The following is a 17247-nucleotide window of genomic DNA, read 5'->3' as shown; positions in this document are numbered from 1 at the left end:
GGGAACTCAAGGATGGGCACAGCTGCGTTTGTCAGAGATAAAAAGAACATAGGCTACCTGCAGGTGATATCCTGTTTTGTGCCCACCTACCTTTCTTGCCAGCAGGGCAGAGAAGGCTGAATTCTCCGATAATCTCAAGATGGCATTGGATGACATGCCACAGAGTGAACCCTATGGTGATATTTGGTGATTTCAACGTCTGTGCCAGATCCAGAAGTGATAATTGGATGACTAGTGGAAACGTGTTCGCGGTCCACACGGGTGGGGAGAAGTCGACGATGCTAGAAAATGGTTGCTGGCATTCCTTGCTACAATGAAAGTATCGGTGTGTGTAACACGTGGTTGAAGAAGAGAGGCATACATAAACGGGGCAACACCTGGATCCAAGAAGTGGACCTGTGTAGACTTTGTTATTCTCCCTCCAGGTCTTTAATCCAGCTGTTCACCACCATCTCATATCTTCTCCCATCCAAAACCATGATCTTTTCTACCCTCGTTAATCCACCCCAAATCCACCTCCTTCAAATTCTCTGTTTTCTTTCCTGAAATCCTCTGTAGTGTCCATCTTGTTTATCCCATGTACTACGCCCCAGCCCACTCTCTTCCACAGGTCTCCTGATGTCCCTGTTTCCCACTGTTGTTGTGCTTCGCTCTCTCTACCCCTCTTGTCTCTTGCTCCCTTTATTGTATGTTCTATGAGTTAGCTCTTATATGAGCCTCGACTTAGTAGTCAAAAGGAAAAGACCACACGCAGAAGGTGCCCGGATGCAGCCGTGAAGCAAGGAGCTGGTTGAGTATAAGTAGTATGGAAATGGGGATCCTGACTCACTGTGCCCCGACTATGGTGCAACATGGTTCAACATGGTTTAATGTGGTTCAACATGGTTCATTTGTCAATTTTCCAAATTTTTTTATATTTTATTTTCAATTTTTTTATTTTCAATTTTTTTTCCTTTTTTATTTAATTTCCAATTTTCAATTTTTTCAATTATATAATTTCCAATTATGTAATTTCCCCAATTTTCAATTTTCCCAATTATATACTGAAGTGCTTTGTCCCATCCCACCAGATGTCGCTGTTGAGTTCTCCAATTAAAACATTTTTTAAATGAATGTTGTTTTAAACACTGTTTTGAATATTAATTTTTTTAAAGTAATCCCAGTTGAAATGTTAGTTTGAAGTGCTGAAATATAATCCTTGAATAATTTAACTTGCAGTGCCTACTACCTAAACGGGGTAGTTGCTCCACACACCAGCTCACCAGAAATTCATTTTTCCTGCAGGAAGTTGAAGTTGGTTCCTCTCACCCAAGTTTACACCATTTTCATTTAAGACATTGCAGTGCATTGCATAATTTCCAGTTAAGGCTTCTCCAGGCATGCACGTAACAATGAACAACTGTACAGGCCGAGAGGTCGAATGCGATAGTGGATTCAAGTTGAATTATGATTACTTTAAAGAAGTCTGTTTTCAAATGGATGAAATTGATTCAACAATTGACCATATCAAGGTGAGTTTTTCTTAATTTTTTGATTGGTGTGTGTGTGTGTGTGTGTGTGTGTGTGTGTGTGTGTGTGTGTGTGTGTGTGTGTAAATGTATGTGTGTATGTGTATATATGTACAGTGCATTCAGAAAGTATTCAGACCCCTTCACTTTTTTCACATTTTGTTATGTTGCAGCCTTATGCTGAAATCGTTTAAATTCTTTTTTTCCCTCATCAATCCACACTCAATACCCCATAATGACAAAGAGAAAACAGGATTTTAGAAAGTTTTGCAAATTTATTAAAAAGAAAAAACTGAAATATCACATTGACATAAGTATTCAGACCCTTTGCTATGACACTTGAAATTTAGCTCAGGTGCCTCCCATTTCTCTTGATCATCTTTGAGATGTTTCCACACCTTCATTGAAGTCCACCTGTGGTAAATTCAATTGATTGGACATGATTTGGAAAGGCACACACCTGTCTATATAAGGTCTCACAGCTGACAATGCATATCAGAGCAAAAACCAAGCCATGAGGTCGAAGGAACTGCCTGCAGAGCTCAGAGACAGGATTGTGTCGAGGCACAGATCTGTGGAAGCCTACAAAAAAATTCTGCTGCATTGAAGGTTCCCAAGAGCACAGTGGCCTCCATAATTCTTTAATGGAAGAAGTTTGGAACAACCAGGACTCTTCCTCGAGCTGGCCGCCCGGCCAAACTGAGCAATCGGGGGAGAAGGGCCTTGGTAAGAGAGGTGACCAAGAACCCGATGGTCACTCTGGCTGAGCTCCAGAGATCCTGTGTGGAGATGGGAGAAACTTCCAGAAGGACAACCATCACTGCAACACTCCACCGATCTGGGCTTTATGGCAGAGTGGCCAGATGGAAGCCTCTCCTCAGTGAAAGACACATGAAATTGTTTGCATCAACTTTCAACGCTTAATTTACTTACATTGCTGCAGAACAGCTGTAAGTTGTTAACCCATTACTTGTTCCCTGAAGAAGGCCTCTTTTTACAATATAACTGTGCCATTTACATTATTTTCTGGTTTTTGCTGACCTTAACTTTTTTTTTTTTACCTCGAACAGTTTACTGCTTACCTTTGTACCATTTCAGGTTATTCACTGTACATTAAACTGCGTAAATTTCAATAAAAACTGGAGAAATTGAGGTGTTCTAAAATTTTTGACCGGGACTGTGTGTGTGTGTGTGTGTGTGTGTGTGTGTGTGTGTGTGTGTGTGTGTGTGTGTGTGTGTGTGTGTGTGTATATATAAGTGTTTGTATGTGTGTGTGTATAATATTAATATTATACATATAATAATCATGTATTAAATGGAAAAAAATTAATTAACACATTGTTATTCTTTTTATAGGAAATTGTATCTCAGATACAATTAAACACTGCTTTTGCCAAGCAAGTTGGTAAAAACACCCCAAGTTGTGGTAAAATGATTGATTCATTTGAAGACTGTTTGAACAACCACAACACACAAAATGAGTTCTCCCATGGAGACTACCTGTGGGGACTCTGTTGGAGACTCCTTAGATTATAACCTTTTATCAGTGCAGGTAAGAGTTTTTTTTTTGTTTTTTTTTAATTTTTTTTTTTTTACAAAGTTTGATTTATACATATAATAATATTGTATTAAATTAATACATTGTTATTTTGTCTTACAGGAAATTGTCTCTGCTTTTACCCCAAGTTGTGGTTAAATGATTGATTTGTTTGAAGACTTTTTCAACAGCCATGGGGAAGCCTACAAATTAAGAATGAGTTTTACCTTGATGATCCCGCAGAAAGGTTTCACCCTGGAGACTCTACCTGTGTGGAACTAAACCTTCAAATTGATGAACTGGATTCTAAAGCAATGAACATTGTTCTTTGTTTGATGATGTTTCATAGGTAAGTTCAGTTGATTGAAAATCAATGAAATTATATGTATGCTATAATATTAGATAAGTAATTTTTTTTTTACATATATTTCAGGAATATCAAGAAAGTTCAAGGAAGAAAATGCTGGAAAATTCTTCCTCCTAATTTCTACTTCTTCAAACTTAAATGCTTTGGAAGACAGAATTTGAGGAAGAGGAAAAAATATTATGTTGGGATTTTGAATGTGAGGGTTGGGGTTGGGTTGGGTTTAGGGTTGGGTTTTGGGTTGGGTTGGGTTAGGGTTGGTATAATATTACACATACACACACACACACACACACACACACACACCAACAAACAAAATTGTGCGCAGAAGTTAAGCCTCGACTGAAGTGTCGTGGATTCTGTGTTTGGGGTTCACAGATCTAAGAACATCCCCCATTGCACACACACACACACCAACAATCAAAAGTTAAGCCTTGACTGAAGTGTTGAGGATTCTGTGTTTGGGGTTCACAGATCTAAGAACGTCCCCCATTATATATCCCAGGTCCTCCTCACTCACACCGCGTGTGTGTAGATAATTATAGATCTAAATATTCTTTAACCATTGATATCTGAAAATTAGTTAGACCTATTTCAGCTATTGACAGAACATCGATGTTAAGGAGAAGTATAATGAGTAATCTATTGTATATTACTTCTAAATTTTGGATAGTTTGAATATTCAAAGTATGGATAAAAAAAAAGAACCTTTTAATTGCATCTTTTCTGGTAATATTTTCCTTAAAGGCTTTAATTTCCTGTTCTAGTTGAAAATATTTAGTTTCCCCCCAGAATAACTTTTCAAATGATAGTTTATCTTCCACTGAAACATTTTTAGGAATGAAGAATTCCCCATTTGGTGTTAATATAATTTATTTTTCTTTACGATTAAATATTAACCCCCGTTTCCCAAATGCCAAATCTTGGAAAAATTTCTTCTTCCATGGATCATTTGTTTTAAAACTACATTCTAGAAAAAATGGATGTATATTCATTTATTAATAATTTATACTCTATATATTAAAATATATATAATAAATCTACACGCATTGTATATTAGAGGATTGTGAAGTGCCAACCCATTGCTTTCAAGGGCATTATCTGCTTATTTTTGTCTTTTGTAATTCCTGTGAATAAAATGAACCCAAGATTTCTACCCCATTCATATCATATAATTTAGAAGTCCAAGGAACTGTATCCATTACATCAATGATTTTAAAAAGTTCATTAGTCCATCTCTTTGTATAACCTTTCTGAAAATGACTTTTCCGTCTATATATTCTTACAATATCACCAACTTTGAACTTGGGCTTTCTCAAATTAATTTGCTTTTCATATTCTTATTTTGTAAATGTTTCCGATGGTTTTGATTTTGTTGATGAATGAACTGTATTATTGTAATTATCTACAACACCCTGAATTAAAGCTACCCATTGTTGAGAACCGACTTGTGTAAATTTTTTATATAATCTCTCTTTCAAAGTGCGATTAAAATGCTCAATAACAACTGCTTTTCCTTCATTAAAAGTGCTGTATAATGTAATACCATTATCTTTAAGAAATTTCATCAATATTTTGTTATAAAACTCCCTCATCAGTCCATAACTTCTTTGGTTTTCTTTTGCTTTTACTAAATATTCCACTGAAAGCTAACATAAGAGTATTACCCCTTTTGTTTTTTGGGGAACAACCCATGCAAATCTGCTCTTCAAATCAATAATGGTTAAAGCATATTTGTATCCCCTATCATTATTTAGTTGAATTAAATCAGCGGACCAGATGTAATCAACACCCTTGGAATAAACCTTCCTTCTTTTAAACTTTGTGATGATAGGTTTATGCAATTCATCAGCCAAAAGCTCCTCAGTCTTGATGACATCATTAGAGCTTAATAGTTTTTGAGGGTTCTGTCCATGGTGAAACACCTGGATAACGAAGACCAAGTTTCAATTTAGCACTTATCAATTTTTTCACAATAAACCTATCAATTTTCTCTCTCGACGTTGGATTTTGTATCGAAGACAAATTACACAACATTTCTCTGTCGGCTTTGTGTTTTTCATTCAACGTACTACTGTGTTCAAAAAGTATCCGACCTTTGTTTTTCGTGCGTAAAAAAAAAGAAGCTAGGGAGGCGTTGATTGGTGCACGTATGTAGGCGATCCTAATGCGCACGTGTGAATTTTTTCCCACCTGCAGAAGCTGTCATTCGACGGCAGACTGCCGATGAGTGAGGACATGTAAGTGAGCGCCGTCGGATTTTTGTTTTTGACAAAATGATGGAAAAACTTGAACAACGCTACTGCATCAAATTTTGTGTAAAGCTTGGCGATTCCCAAGTGGAAACGATCCGCAAGATTCAACACCGTTCATTCCATTATGAAGGAGGATTTGGGCTTCAGGAGAATCTCATGGAAGTTCGTACCAAAGCTGCTAACGATTGAGCAGAAGCAACTCCGTTTGGAGATCGCACAGGACATGCTGGAGACTGTGAACAGCGATCCCAGCTTCCTCAACACAGTGATCACTGGCGATGAGTCCTGGGTTTATGGGTACGACCCAGAAACCAAGTTGCAGTTTTGATGCAAGTTTGATGAAACACAAAATTTGATGCAGTAGCGTTGTTCAAGTTTTTCCATCATTTTGTCAAAAACGAAAATCCGACGGCGCTCACTTACATGTCCTCACTCATCGGCGGTCTGTCGTCGAATGACAGCTTCTGTAGGTGGGAAAAAATTCACGCGTGCGCATTAGGATCGCCTACATACGTGCACCAATCAACGCCTCCCTAGCTTCTTTTTTTTTACGCACGAAAAATAAAGGTTGGATACTTTTTGAACACACTACGTAATGCTCTTGCCATAAGCAATATCATGCTTCATACACACTTCATCAACCTTATTTAGAGGTTGAGACCAAGGTTTAGGATTGTCAGCCTCATCTAATCTTTTATCCAAGTTTGTCCCTGGACCATAGAAAGAATATCCAGGAAGGTGTAATTCCCCTGGAATTCCAGTTGTTGTAAATTTGTTCCCTGACAAAAACGTTTGTATATCTCCCCCAATTTTATTCTTAGAAATGAATTGCCACTTTTTAGAGCCACATACTAAACATATCCCCTTTTTCATAACTCGATTATTTTTATTTTTAACATATGAGATATTTTTAGATTTAGTTTTCTTTTTACACTTGAGACAATAACTCATTTTATTTATTAGTTTAGTATTTATTTATCTTAACACAAATCCATAAGGGAGACTATCAATTCCATTTCCTAAAATAAACCTCTTATCAAAAGCCCCAATAACTTTCTTGCTCACCTCTTCTGAATATAATTGAATTTTATAACTCCTTATCATATTTATTTTTCTGTACTCTTCTTTCTTTGAAGTTGAACAATTATAATAATTTTCAAAGTTTATTGTTTCTTTAATGACATTTTTCTTTATCCCTTTGAACTTTTTATCACTCTTTTCAATATTATTATCAATATACTTATAGGCATAAGCTTTAGATCTCAATCCTATAAATTCACTCATTACCTTACCCCCCAATTCATCCTTAAACTTTCCAATAACCTTTTTATTCTTTGAAGAAAACAACTTATCACCTGGCTTGTAATTACTTGTATCATATATATCAATATCATCAATCATATCTGAAAAACATCTTTTGTATTCATTTTCAAAATAAAACGATCTGTATCCATATAAAGGAGATTAACATCATTTTGATATTTCTTCCTTAAGTTATTGTAAAAGTAATCATACATTAATGACTTTGACAAGTCAATAATTGATGTTCCAATATAAATAGGTTTATCCATTTCAATACTTTCTTTAATCAAATGGAGAGCACAAAAGTTCTCTGAAAACACCTCTGCTCTTTGAAAACCGGGTCTATTAATTAATTTTGATGCTTGTGCCCAAGATGTAGGAAGTCTTATGTTTTGTCTATTTCTGAGATTTTTCATCGTCTTTCCAAATACAGCATTATTCATCAATTTATAAAAGTCTTTCTCAAAATCAGTTTTTGCTTCAGTTCTCCTTTTTGTATTAAAATCAATATACTCCTTCAACCAATGACTTTGACTAAACTGTAAAACTCTATGAATCTTCTTTATTCTCAGCCCTGCTGATAAACATTGTCTCAAGTTCCTTTGGTGTAAAACACAATTTCCTTTATCATATAATGTAGTAAGTAAGCCTGGTGTTGGCTTAGCGGTTAGAGTGCCGGCTTAGGATCCTAGGATCCTGGGTTCGAATCCCGGTTGATCGCTGAATTAACGCCAGGGGGGTTGACTCAGCCTGTCATTCCTTCCGAGGTCGGCAAATTGAGTACCAGTTCACTGGTAATTCCCTCTTTGTCGTAAAAAGGCGACAAAAAGGGTTGGCGGCAGGAAGGGCATCCAGCCGTAAAACATTGCTTCAAAAAGGGGACCAAAAAACAACAACAACCACGGTCCCCGAAAAAGGCCAACCCCTGCTTGCGGGGAAAAATGGCCTCTAAAGGTGGTTTTTTATATAATGTAGTAAGTAATTTCTCTGTTGATTTACCTTTAGTATTAAATGATTGTTGATAATCATTTAACCATTCTTTTCTTGGTCTTTCTTTATCAGGAGCATAAGGTAGATCCTTATGTTTATTATGAAGTTCTTCAGGATATTTCAAATCAACTTCAAAATATTATCCAATTTTAGCTTTATCCAATTCTTCTTGTGAAGAGATGATGATATCCTGTAAAACCTTTTCATAATATTTCTCTTCAACCCACTTACCATACTTACAATAAGTTAGGGATATTGTGGGAGTGAGTTTATTTTTTTTATAGGGGTTAGGGTTATGGTATTGAAATCAAGAATGCTGTGTTTTTTCACACTCATTAATAACCATAGAATTAGGACCAACAACGTTTTTCAACATAATTAATACACAAAATCAACCACACCGAAGAACCTGCCAATATCCCTAACTTATTGTGAGTAGTGTAAGTTTACCATAAGGTAGGGATTGAGACATCGCCCATCCATATAAATTATTAGCATCGTAATCTATCTATAATTCCAGCAATCTCTGTGTGTGTGTGTGTCTGTCTGTGTGTTTGTATGCGACAACGATTTCTCGACAACTACCGGTCCGATATACTTGAAACTTGCCAGGTATATTGCTGGGGACCCGAGGATGTGCCTTTTCAAGGTTTGAAATTAATCGGACAATTACTTACCGAGATATGTCCAAAAAACGCTTCAACCAATCACAGAGCAGCGAACGATCGCGTTTGCCGAACGTGGCGGGCACACTCTGCCTCGGATGGCACATTTGAGAGCGTATTCATTTATTTCACGTTTGCAAACTATGTTGGCGTTAAACTATGTTTTACAACTGATAAAAACGAATTTGCGATTCATTCGCTTTCCTGCGCGTTTGTGTACGCGATGGCGATTTCTTTACCAAACTCCGGAAGCCGTTCGCTTTGGACCGAACCATTGCATGTAAATAGAGGGGGGGGATTGTCACCACTCGCAAGCCGTTCGCTTTGGACCAAACCATTTCATGTAAATAGAGGGGGGGGATATAATTTTAGATATAGATATAGTACGGGCAATGCCCTAGTACATCAAATAAGAACTATCTTTTGTAGAATCATAATTAGGAAGATATTTGTTGTTGGCTTTAGCATATCTCTTTGGAACAGACTTGTGATATTCTGCCTCTCCTAGCCTTCTCCATCATCAATAGCATATCTACATCACTGATTAAATCCAAATTCTGTTGTGTCATTTTTACCATGGCACTCCAAACCAATCCTGGGGCAGTGTAATAGTGGGCGGGGTCTAATCCATAATAATTTTTATTATGACAGACGGTTCTAAAAGTTTCAACGACATCAGCCAATAGTAATACATCAGTTTTAAAATACAAATCATGATACTCTCCAAGGTTCTTTATATTGAACTTTTCCCAAACATTTTGTGCTCAGGTATAATCTTCATCAGAAATATGAGTTTTATTTAACTTATTGTAGAAATTTTCTTTTGGTGGGAGTTGTGTTTCTTTAAATCTGTCAAATTAATCCATATAATCATACGGATATATCCCCTTTTGTGATAAGAGTTCAATCTCGTCTGCATTTGTGAAATACTATGAAAGACTCAGAAAGTTTTTAATATTTGATACTAAGTTAGATAATGAACTTGTCATAAATTTAAATGTGTCAAGAAATCTAATATTAGTTATATCATATGTATTTTTTATTTTTTGTTATGTCAAATCCTGTTTTTATAAAGACTGTTTTTGTGAAAGGGTATCTGATCCGTGTTAAGAATTGCTGAAATGTCTCCAGATGTCTTTGAAAGTTCATTTATAAATAGATGTGTATCATAATGTGCGTTGTTGTGAAGAAAGACTGGAATGAAAGAGGGGAGTTTAAAATTAAGATTACAACTTTGATGAGCTGCACCTCCATATTTACCTGTAAGATGACAATGATCTCTCACCTTTTCATCTTCATCTTCATCAATTTACTCATCACAAATATTGCATATATTATTATCTCTAAACATAATTTTCTCTTCTTTTTTTAAGCACATTGGTTTATTGGTTTTTTTTTCATTTTCTTGGTTAATCGAACACAATCCCTTTCCACTCGCCTCACAAACTCCTCTGAAGCATCTTCTCCTCTATAAAGTTATAACTTGTTGTATTTATCACCGATGGTTAATTTGATGTAATAACAGAAACCACAAGGAGTATGTTTTTGATATTTACTCATGTATGATTTTTTTGGATCTGGAGAAGTAGTATCTATCTTTTCAAGGATACTTTCAAAGTCAGCATATATCACGAATGGATGTTTCATAGTTTTGTTGAAATCTTTGAATGATACGTTTGAACCTACTTTAGGCATATTAATTATGGTGGATTTATGTACGCTACAGTATTTTGAATGCTGGTTTAATCTGTCTTTCGTATAAAAGAAGTTGAGACATCGCTTACAGGGATATGTTTTAGTTTCTGTTGCTTACTTGTGAAGTGATTAATCTTGATAAATTTTTGATGTAAGCATAATGTGAATTTTCTTCCAAATTATAATATAGAAGGTCAATATGAGTTTTATCATTTTTATAATTATTAGAATGTTTCAAAATCTGAATTTTGTTTCCATCGGTTAATCCAAATACATGAACAGATAGATTATTCATCTTTTCAAATTTAGGAATATCTTTTAATGATATTGGGAATTTTAAATCTTTAACATTTAGCGTATTCTCATATTTCTTATAACGAGATACTCTTTCTTGATTCTTATTTTGAGGATAAAGGTGGGTGAGAATAGACCATAGGAAACATTTATTGTCTTTGTTTTGAATATTAACAACTGCGTTTTTAAGTTTTATATCCCTTGGTCAATCAATATAAGAAGAAGCTTTAAGAGGGTCTGATTTTAGAACGTGTATATCTAGGAAAATTATTTTCGTAATAATATATCCACTACCTACAAGTGTATTATCTACATCCTGCTCCTGTTTTACAAGCTCACCATAAACACTCGATGATAAGAAATCCTGGAATGATGTGATAAAGTGAGGGGGTGTTCTCATATAGGGAGTTATTTCAATACCCTCTTTTACCATACCCATTTTTACTCCCATATAAAACTTTAAAGGATTCATCTCATTGAACGTATCTTTTACAAATATTTCAAATTAGTATGGGATCCTTGGAGGAGACTGTTTAAGTATTTAAACCTTATTTTTCAATTTTTATTTTGAGCAATGTTTTGTTAGAATTTAAATATATATATAAAATGAATGATTTTTTACCTGTTTGAGAAAATAAGATAAAATTTAACAACCATAAAAATCTCCCAAATTCATTAAGATGCCTAATAGTTGGTTCAAGTGGATGTGGGAAACCTGTTTGCTTTTAAAGATGCTCATTACTCCCAACTTTTTAGATTATGAATATTTAATAATTTTCACAAAGTCAAGTTTTCAACCAGAGTATCAACTACTATCACAAGGTTTTAATGCGAGCCTTCAAAAAGAAGATATAATCGGTTTATTTAAACTTCAACATAAACTAAATGATTACAACATTGAAAATATAATACAACTATTTTGTGATACACAAAAATGTAAAAATAAATCAAAACCCATAACTGTATTCTTAGTGATAATATGGATGATATACCTTCACCCCAAGATTTAGATGAATAAAAAAAGAACCTCGTTATCATTGATGATTGTGTTAATGTGAGAAACCAATCGGTTATGGACAGCTACTATACAAGGGGGCGGCATTCTTCTTGTAATTGTATTTATCTTAGTCAATCATACTTTCAACTCCCTTGTCGCTCAATAAGAAACAATGCTAATACTTTTATTTTATTCAAGCTAAATTCAATAGATATAAATAATTTTTGGAGAGATAATTGTTCTACATTATGTAGTAAAAAGGAATTTGAGGGGTATATGAAACATAAGGCTGGAAAATATAAATATATTGTTGTTAAAGAAGATGAGATACTAAACGATATATTTTTTAATTTTATAAATAAATGAATGCTGAAGAAAGAGCAAGAAAGTTGAAGGAACATAAACAATTAGTTTCAAAAGTTGTTAAACAACAGGAAGAGATAAAGAAGAAATGGAGACAAAAACTAACTGGTGAAGAAGCCTTTGAAAGAAAACAAGAGAAATTTTTTAAGCCGCTTTTAAAAACTGAACAAAAAATGATTTCGTCTACAGATCCTGCGATAGAATATACTCCGAAAAAACTTCAAATGCTGCATGATTTTAGTCAAGTGACAGAGCAAGAACTTGGAGAATTAGAACATGATGATAAAGGATTATTTCAACAACTAGAAAAGATAAATCAACCTCCTGATTACATTGTGAAGGCCATTTCAAACAATGAATATTCAACGGGTACAAAAACCAAAGCGGGTCTCATACCAACAGAAGAACCAACAATGTTTCATCTTGTTAATGAAAATGTATTGATATATAATGATGAATTGAGGTTCTTGAGTTCTGCTCAACACCCTGTTAAATTAACCCCAAGATTAATGTTTCTTCTTACAAAAGATGGAAAACGAGCAACAAGTAATAGGCTTAATTCACGCTATTTTGATGAACCATTGAACACAGAAAATGAGGATTATAAAGCTTATATTGATGTACTAGATTCACTTGATTATGGGGTTTCTGTTGCTGGTAAAAGTAAGAAAAATGAGAAGGAGAAACATATTATTGATGCTTTAAGTAAGCTTGGTTCGGGTGTTAGTTTTCTTCCAAATGACCCATCACAATTAGTTAATAGGATATTATTGCTGTTAGATCGTAAGAATGCTGGAAACAACAATTGTTTTAATGAAGCCTCAGCCATTTTAGATCAGTTGATGAATAAGAAAATAATTAATAAATGTCAATACGAAGATATTTTATCACATATATAAAATGAGAAACACAGTCCTAAGTTTTAATTTCACAACGAGTGATTACATGGCTTCATTTCCATACCCACTACAACTTGACCCCACAAAAGAATATGAAGCATCTTTATTGTCTATGGAAACATATAATACCTTGTTTAATGTCACAGAGAAAAACGACAAGTTTAGTTATAATCCAGGAAGTGGATATAAAACTATAACAGTTTCACCCGGAGCTTATGAGATTTCTCAAATATCTTCTGAAATATTTCGCCTTATGAAAGAACAAGGTGATGAACCAAAAAATATTGAAATAGATATTCAAAAACATACTTCGAAATCAACTATTAGACTCAAAAATAATTATAAAGTTGATTTCACAATTGATAATTCATTCAGAGAGCTATTGGGTTTCTCTTCAAAAAAGATTGAGAATAACGGGACGTTTTACAGTGATAATGTTATTTAAATATCCGCCGGTCTAAATTCGGTATTAATTCATTGTGATTTGATTGATGGTGCTTATAACGATGGAATAAGAACAAATACAATATTTTCATTCAGCGCTTACTCAACCCCGATTGGTTATAAATTCAATATGGAACCAAAAAATCTCGTCTATTTACCTGTCAGGAAAAACCATTTATAGAGTTAATTTTAGGATAACCGATCAAGATAATCGGATGATTTGTTTCAATGACGAAATTATATCCATCAGAATTCACCTACGTGACGTTTTTCAATAAATAAATACTATAAAAGACAATAAAGATACTATAAACCTAAGAGACAACGGGGTGCAGGACATCAATTTAGAAATAAAGGAGATGGGATAATTGATACTCTAATGCAGTGGTTCTTAACCTTTTTAAAGGCGCCGAACCCGAATGAAACCCACCGAACACTCGCGGAACCCCTCAAATTTGACAAAAAAAATTAAGAAGAATTGCATCTTAATGCGTTTTCTGTTCTTCTTTTCGGGAGGCGATCTGGGAAATGCGTGGTTTTGTTTTGGCAAGGGCCACCCTCAAATCATTTTCGCATGCAAGCCTGCTCCTTTTCTTTGTTTTAATGTCCACCAGTTTCGAAAACGCATGCTCGCAGAGATACGTTGTAACGAACGGCGTGAGGATCTCAAGGGCAATTTTAGCGAAGTGAGAATACCCTTCCATTTGGCGGCACCAAAACGTTGAGAGCATTGTTGTGCCGAAGAGTTGTTGTTGAGTCTGGCTCTGCTGAAGTTCAATGAGGTCGTCAAGGTATTGGTCGTTGACATCTGCCGTTGCAACGTCGAAAGTAAACGGCTGCCGCACCCATGCTGGGTATTGCTCTTGTTTGGGGAAGTAGCCGTTGAATGACTTTCCCAGCTCATCCAAGTGCGTGGCAATCGCTTGCTTCAGCTCCCCTGGTACAGCAGTGCCTCCAACTTCTGACTCATCTTCGATCCCGCTCACGCACTCGTCCAGTAGCGAAAAGTTCACGAAGTTGTCGTTCTCTGTTCGCCGCCTCCACAACAGTAACTTCTTTCGGAAAGCGCTCAGCTTTTCTTCAGATTCGGCGACATTCACTCCACCGCCCTGCATCTGGCAATTGAGATGATTGAGTGCGTCGAAGATGTCAGCCAAGTACGCCAAGGCGAGGATGAACTCTGACTCTTGGAAGTGCGTTGCATGGCAATGCTGGTGTTCTCGCAAAAACAGGGCTAATTCTACACGCAAGGCAAAAACACGGCTCACTACCTTCCCTCGTGATAACCATCAAACTTTAGAGTAGTAGAGAAGGACTTCGAATTCAGAGCCGATTTCATTGCACAGCTCTTTGAAGATGCAATGATTCAGAGCACGGCTTCGCACGTAATTCACAGTTTCAACGACGATTTTCAGAACATTGGCCAGTTTTGGAGGCAGGGTTTTTGATGCCAGCGCATGTCTGTGCATGACGCAGTGCATGACGATGATGTGTGGTGTATCGGCCTTCACCAGTGCTCCAAAACCGGAGTTGCATCCCAGTATGGCTGGAGCTCCGTCTGAGCAAACTGCAAACACCATGTTCTACGAGAGGCCGTTGCTTCTGAAGAAGTCGTCCACAAGCTTCTTCAGGTCAGCTGCCTTCATCGTTGTTGTGAGAGGCTTGCAGAACAGAAAGTCTTCCTTGATCTCGTCTCCTTTGACATAACGCACAAATAAGAGGAGCTGGCTCAAATTCGAAATGACGGTGGTCTCGTCGAGTTGAAGGCTGAATTTCGTCGGGCTCGCGACTAAATCTGCAACTACCTGGGTGAGGATGTCGTCGCTCATGTCATCGATTCTGCATCTAATGGTGTCATTTGAGAGTGGAACGAGAGACAACTTGTTTTCAGCAGCTTTTCCCAGCATGATGTTGGCCATCTTCAACGCGGCCGGTTTGATGAGTGTCTCGCCAACAGTGTGCTGTTTGCCCTGCTTTGCGATCAGGTACGCAACTTCATACGACACGGTGAGGATCGGTTTGTCAATTGGAACGAAGCCGAGAGTGGGCAAGGTAGCACTTGTGTCGATCGGACTCTCTTCAATTTGAATTCATCCAGTGTTGCGTCTTTGTACTGCCCCTAGCCGTGCAGTTTTTTGAAGTGTTCCCGTAGTTTTGCTGGTGCTAGGCTGGAGTTGCTCAACTTGACATTCCAAAGCATGCATTGAGGACGCTGACTTCCGTCCCATTCCGTCAAACACGTGAACCCATACCGCACGTAATCCTCCGACCACTTCCTTTTTTTGCTCGACATACTGCAAAAAAGAAAAGAAAAAGTAACAAACTGATCTTAATTGAGTTCGGGGCAAATAATTATATGACAAAAAATTAAAAAAGGAACATGCTTAAATATAATCAGTACCCCTCTGAAAACTGAGAAATTTTAACGAAAAAAACATAACTTATAGTTACGATGACGCGATTTATTATCTACTCAACTCTATGTCACCTCAAATCCCATTATAATATTACATAGAAAACTGCGAATTGTTAGTTTTGAATTGCGACCAAAGGAGTTGTATCACCTCCACCTAATTTTCTGAGTAATTCAATCATATTTTATAATCACCATCCACTTTTGACTTTAATATAACTCTGAACCCGCCCTGCATATCCACAAACATTTCCAACTTACTTTTCAATGAATCAGTAACTCCAAAGTAAGGCGCGACCAATGACACACGGCAAGCTAATCGAGGCTATTCACTGGAATTTCCGAACACCTGCAAAGTCCAAAATCCAGTAAGTAAGTAAGCCAGTAAGCACCATCAACAGAATAATTAGCAAGTTGCTCATTGATTCAACTTACTACAGTCAGTGTGAAACAACTTATCTTAAACACAGACCAGAGAAACCATGAATGGGATGGTAATACAATTACAAATAACATTTCCATTCGTTCGTAAACATAGCAAAATAATAATAATATTAATAAATAAGCGTAATTACACATAGATTCAAAATTGATACAAAACCAAAAAAAAACAAAAAAAACAAATTGCAATGCGTTTCAGAGGACCTCCGCCGGACCCCTGAGACTGGCTCACTGAACCTCTGGGGTTCGGTCGAACCTAGGTTAAGAACCACAGCTCTAATGGGTATTGGTTCAACTATTCTTAAACATAAAGACCTAATTGGTTCAACCGCTTCTGCCATGGGAAATGTAGCAGGTGCTATAAAGAGTATAAAAGACGCTCAAAAGGAGTCTCATAAATTACAAGCAATCAAAGAAATTAAGAAAGGTAAAACTCAACTATCTCCAAAAGAACGAGAAAAAAAAATTGGTTTGGGGTTTCAAAGCTTTTAAATATTTATATTGCTAAATAAAAAAGTATGGAAGCAATTGGTAGTATCTATGATTTGGATGATACGATTGTCATTTCAAACTCTACTAAAAAGTAAGATTATTATAAGGTAAATGCTGTAACAGGAACAGACTGGAATTCAAACAGAACAAAAAGTTTTGAAATAAATAATCACCAAACTTACTTGAATCTGGCTGATAGTTTCTTGTTGTGTAAATTTAAGTTCACTAAGGCTGCGAATAATACTGATGCTACACTCGTAAATGATTTCTTCTGGAAAATGTTTGACAGTGTCCGTTTGTATATTGGAACACAAGAGGTTGAAGCGGTTGATTATGTCTCTGTTACATTTGAAATGATGAAATTTACACTATATTCGTTTAGTGATAGAATGGGTAAGGGAGCTGTTGAAGGTTTTATTCCTGAGATGTCAACGGGAACAACCGCAGACCCCGGTTATAATCAAAGAAAGTCAATGTATAATAATGAAACAAAAGCAGATAATAGTTTTACCCGAGCAGTTCCGCTTAAGGGTATATTTGGATTTTGTGATTATGACAAAGTTTTGTTAGGGTTAGGGTTAGGTTAGG

The 17247-nt window shown here is 36.1% G+C and overlaps 1 protein-coding gene across 1 annotated transcript in view; it reads left to right on the top strand.

Annotated features, from left to right (window-relative positions):
* DNAH3 (dynein axonemal heavy chain 3) overlaps positions 1 to 17247 on the top strand; it is a 403897-nt gene that overhangs the window by 19458 nt on the left and 367192 nt on the right. The window contains exons 6-7 of the mRNA XM_078777885.1: positions 106 to 176; positions 1363 to 1511. Of these exons, the coding sequence (XP_078634011.1) occupies positions 106 to 176; positions 1363 to 1511 (220 nt within the window). The remainder of the gene's footprint in view (positions 1 to 105; positions 177 to 1362; positions 1512 to 17247) is intronic.

This window comes from Myxine glutinosa, chromosome 1 (genome assembly GCF_964187855.1).
Source record: "Myxine glutinosa chromosome 1, kmMyxGlut1.1, whole genome shotgun sequence".
NCBI lineage: Eukaryota > Metazoa > Chordata > Myxini > Myxiniformes > Myxinidae > Myxine > Myxine glutinosa.
Note: the sequence above shows the minus strand (reverse complement) of the source record. Positions and strands in the feature narration are given on the sequence as shown.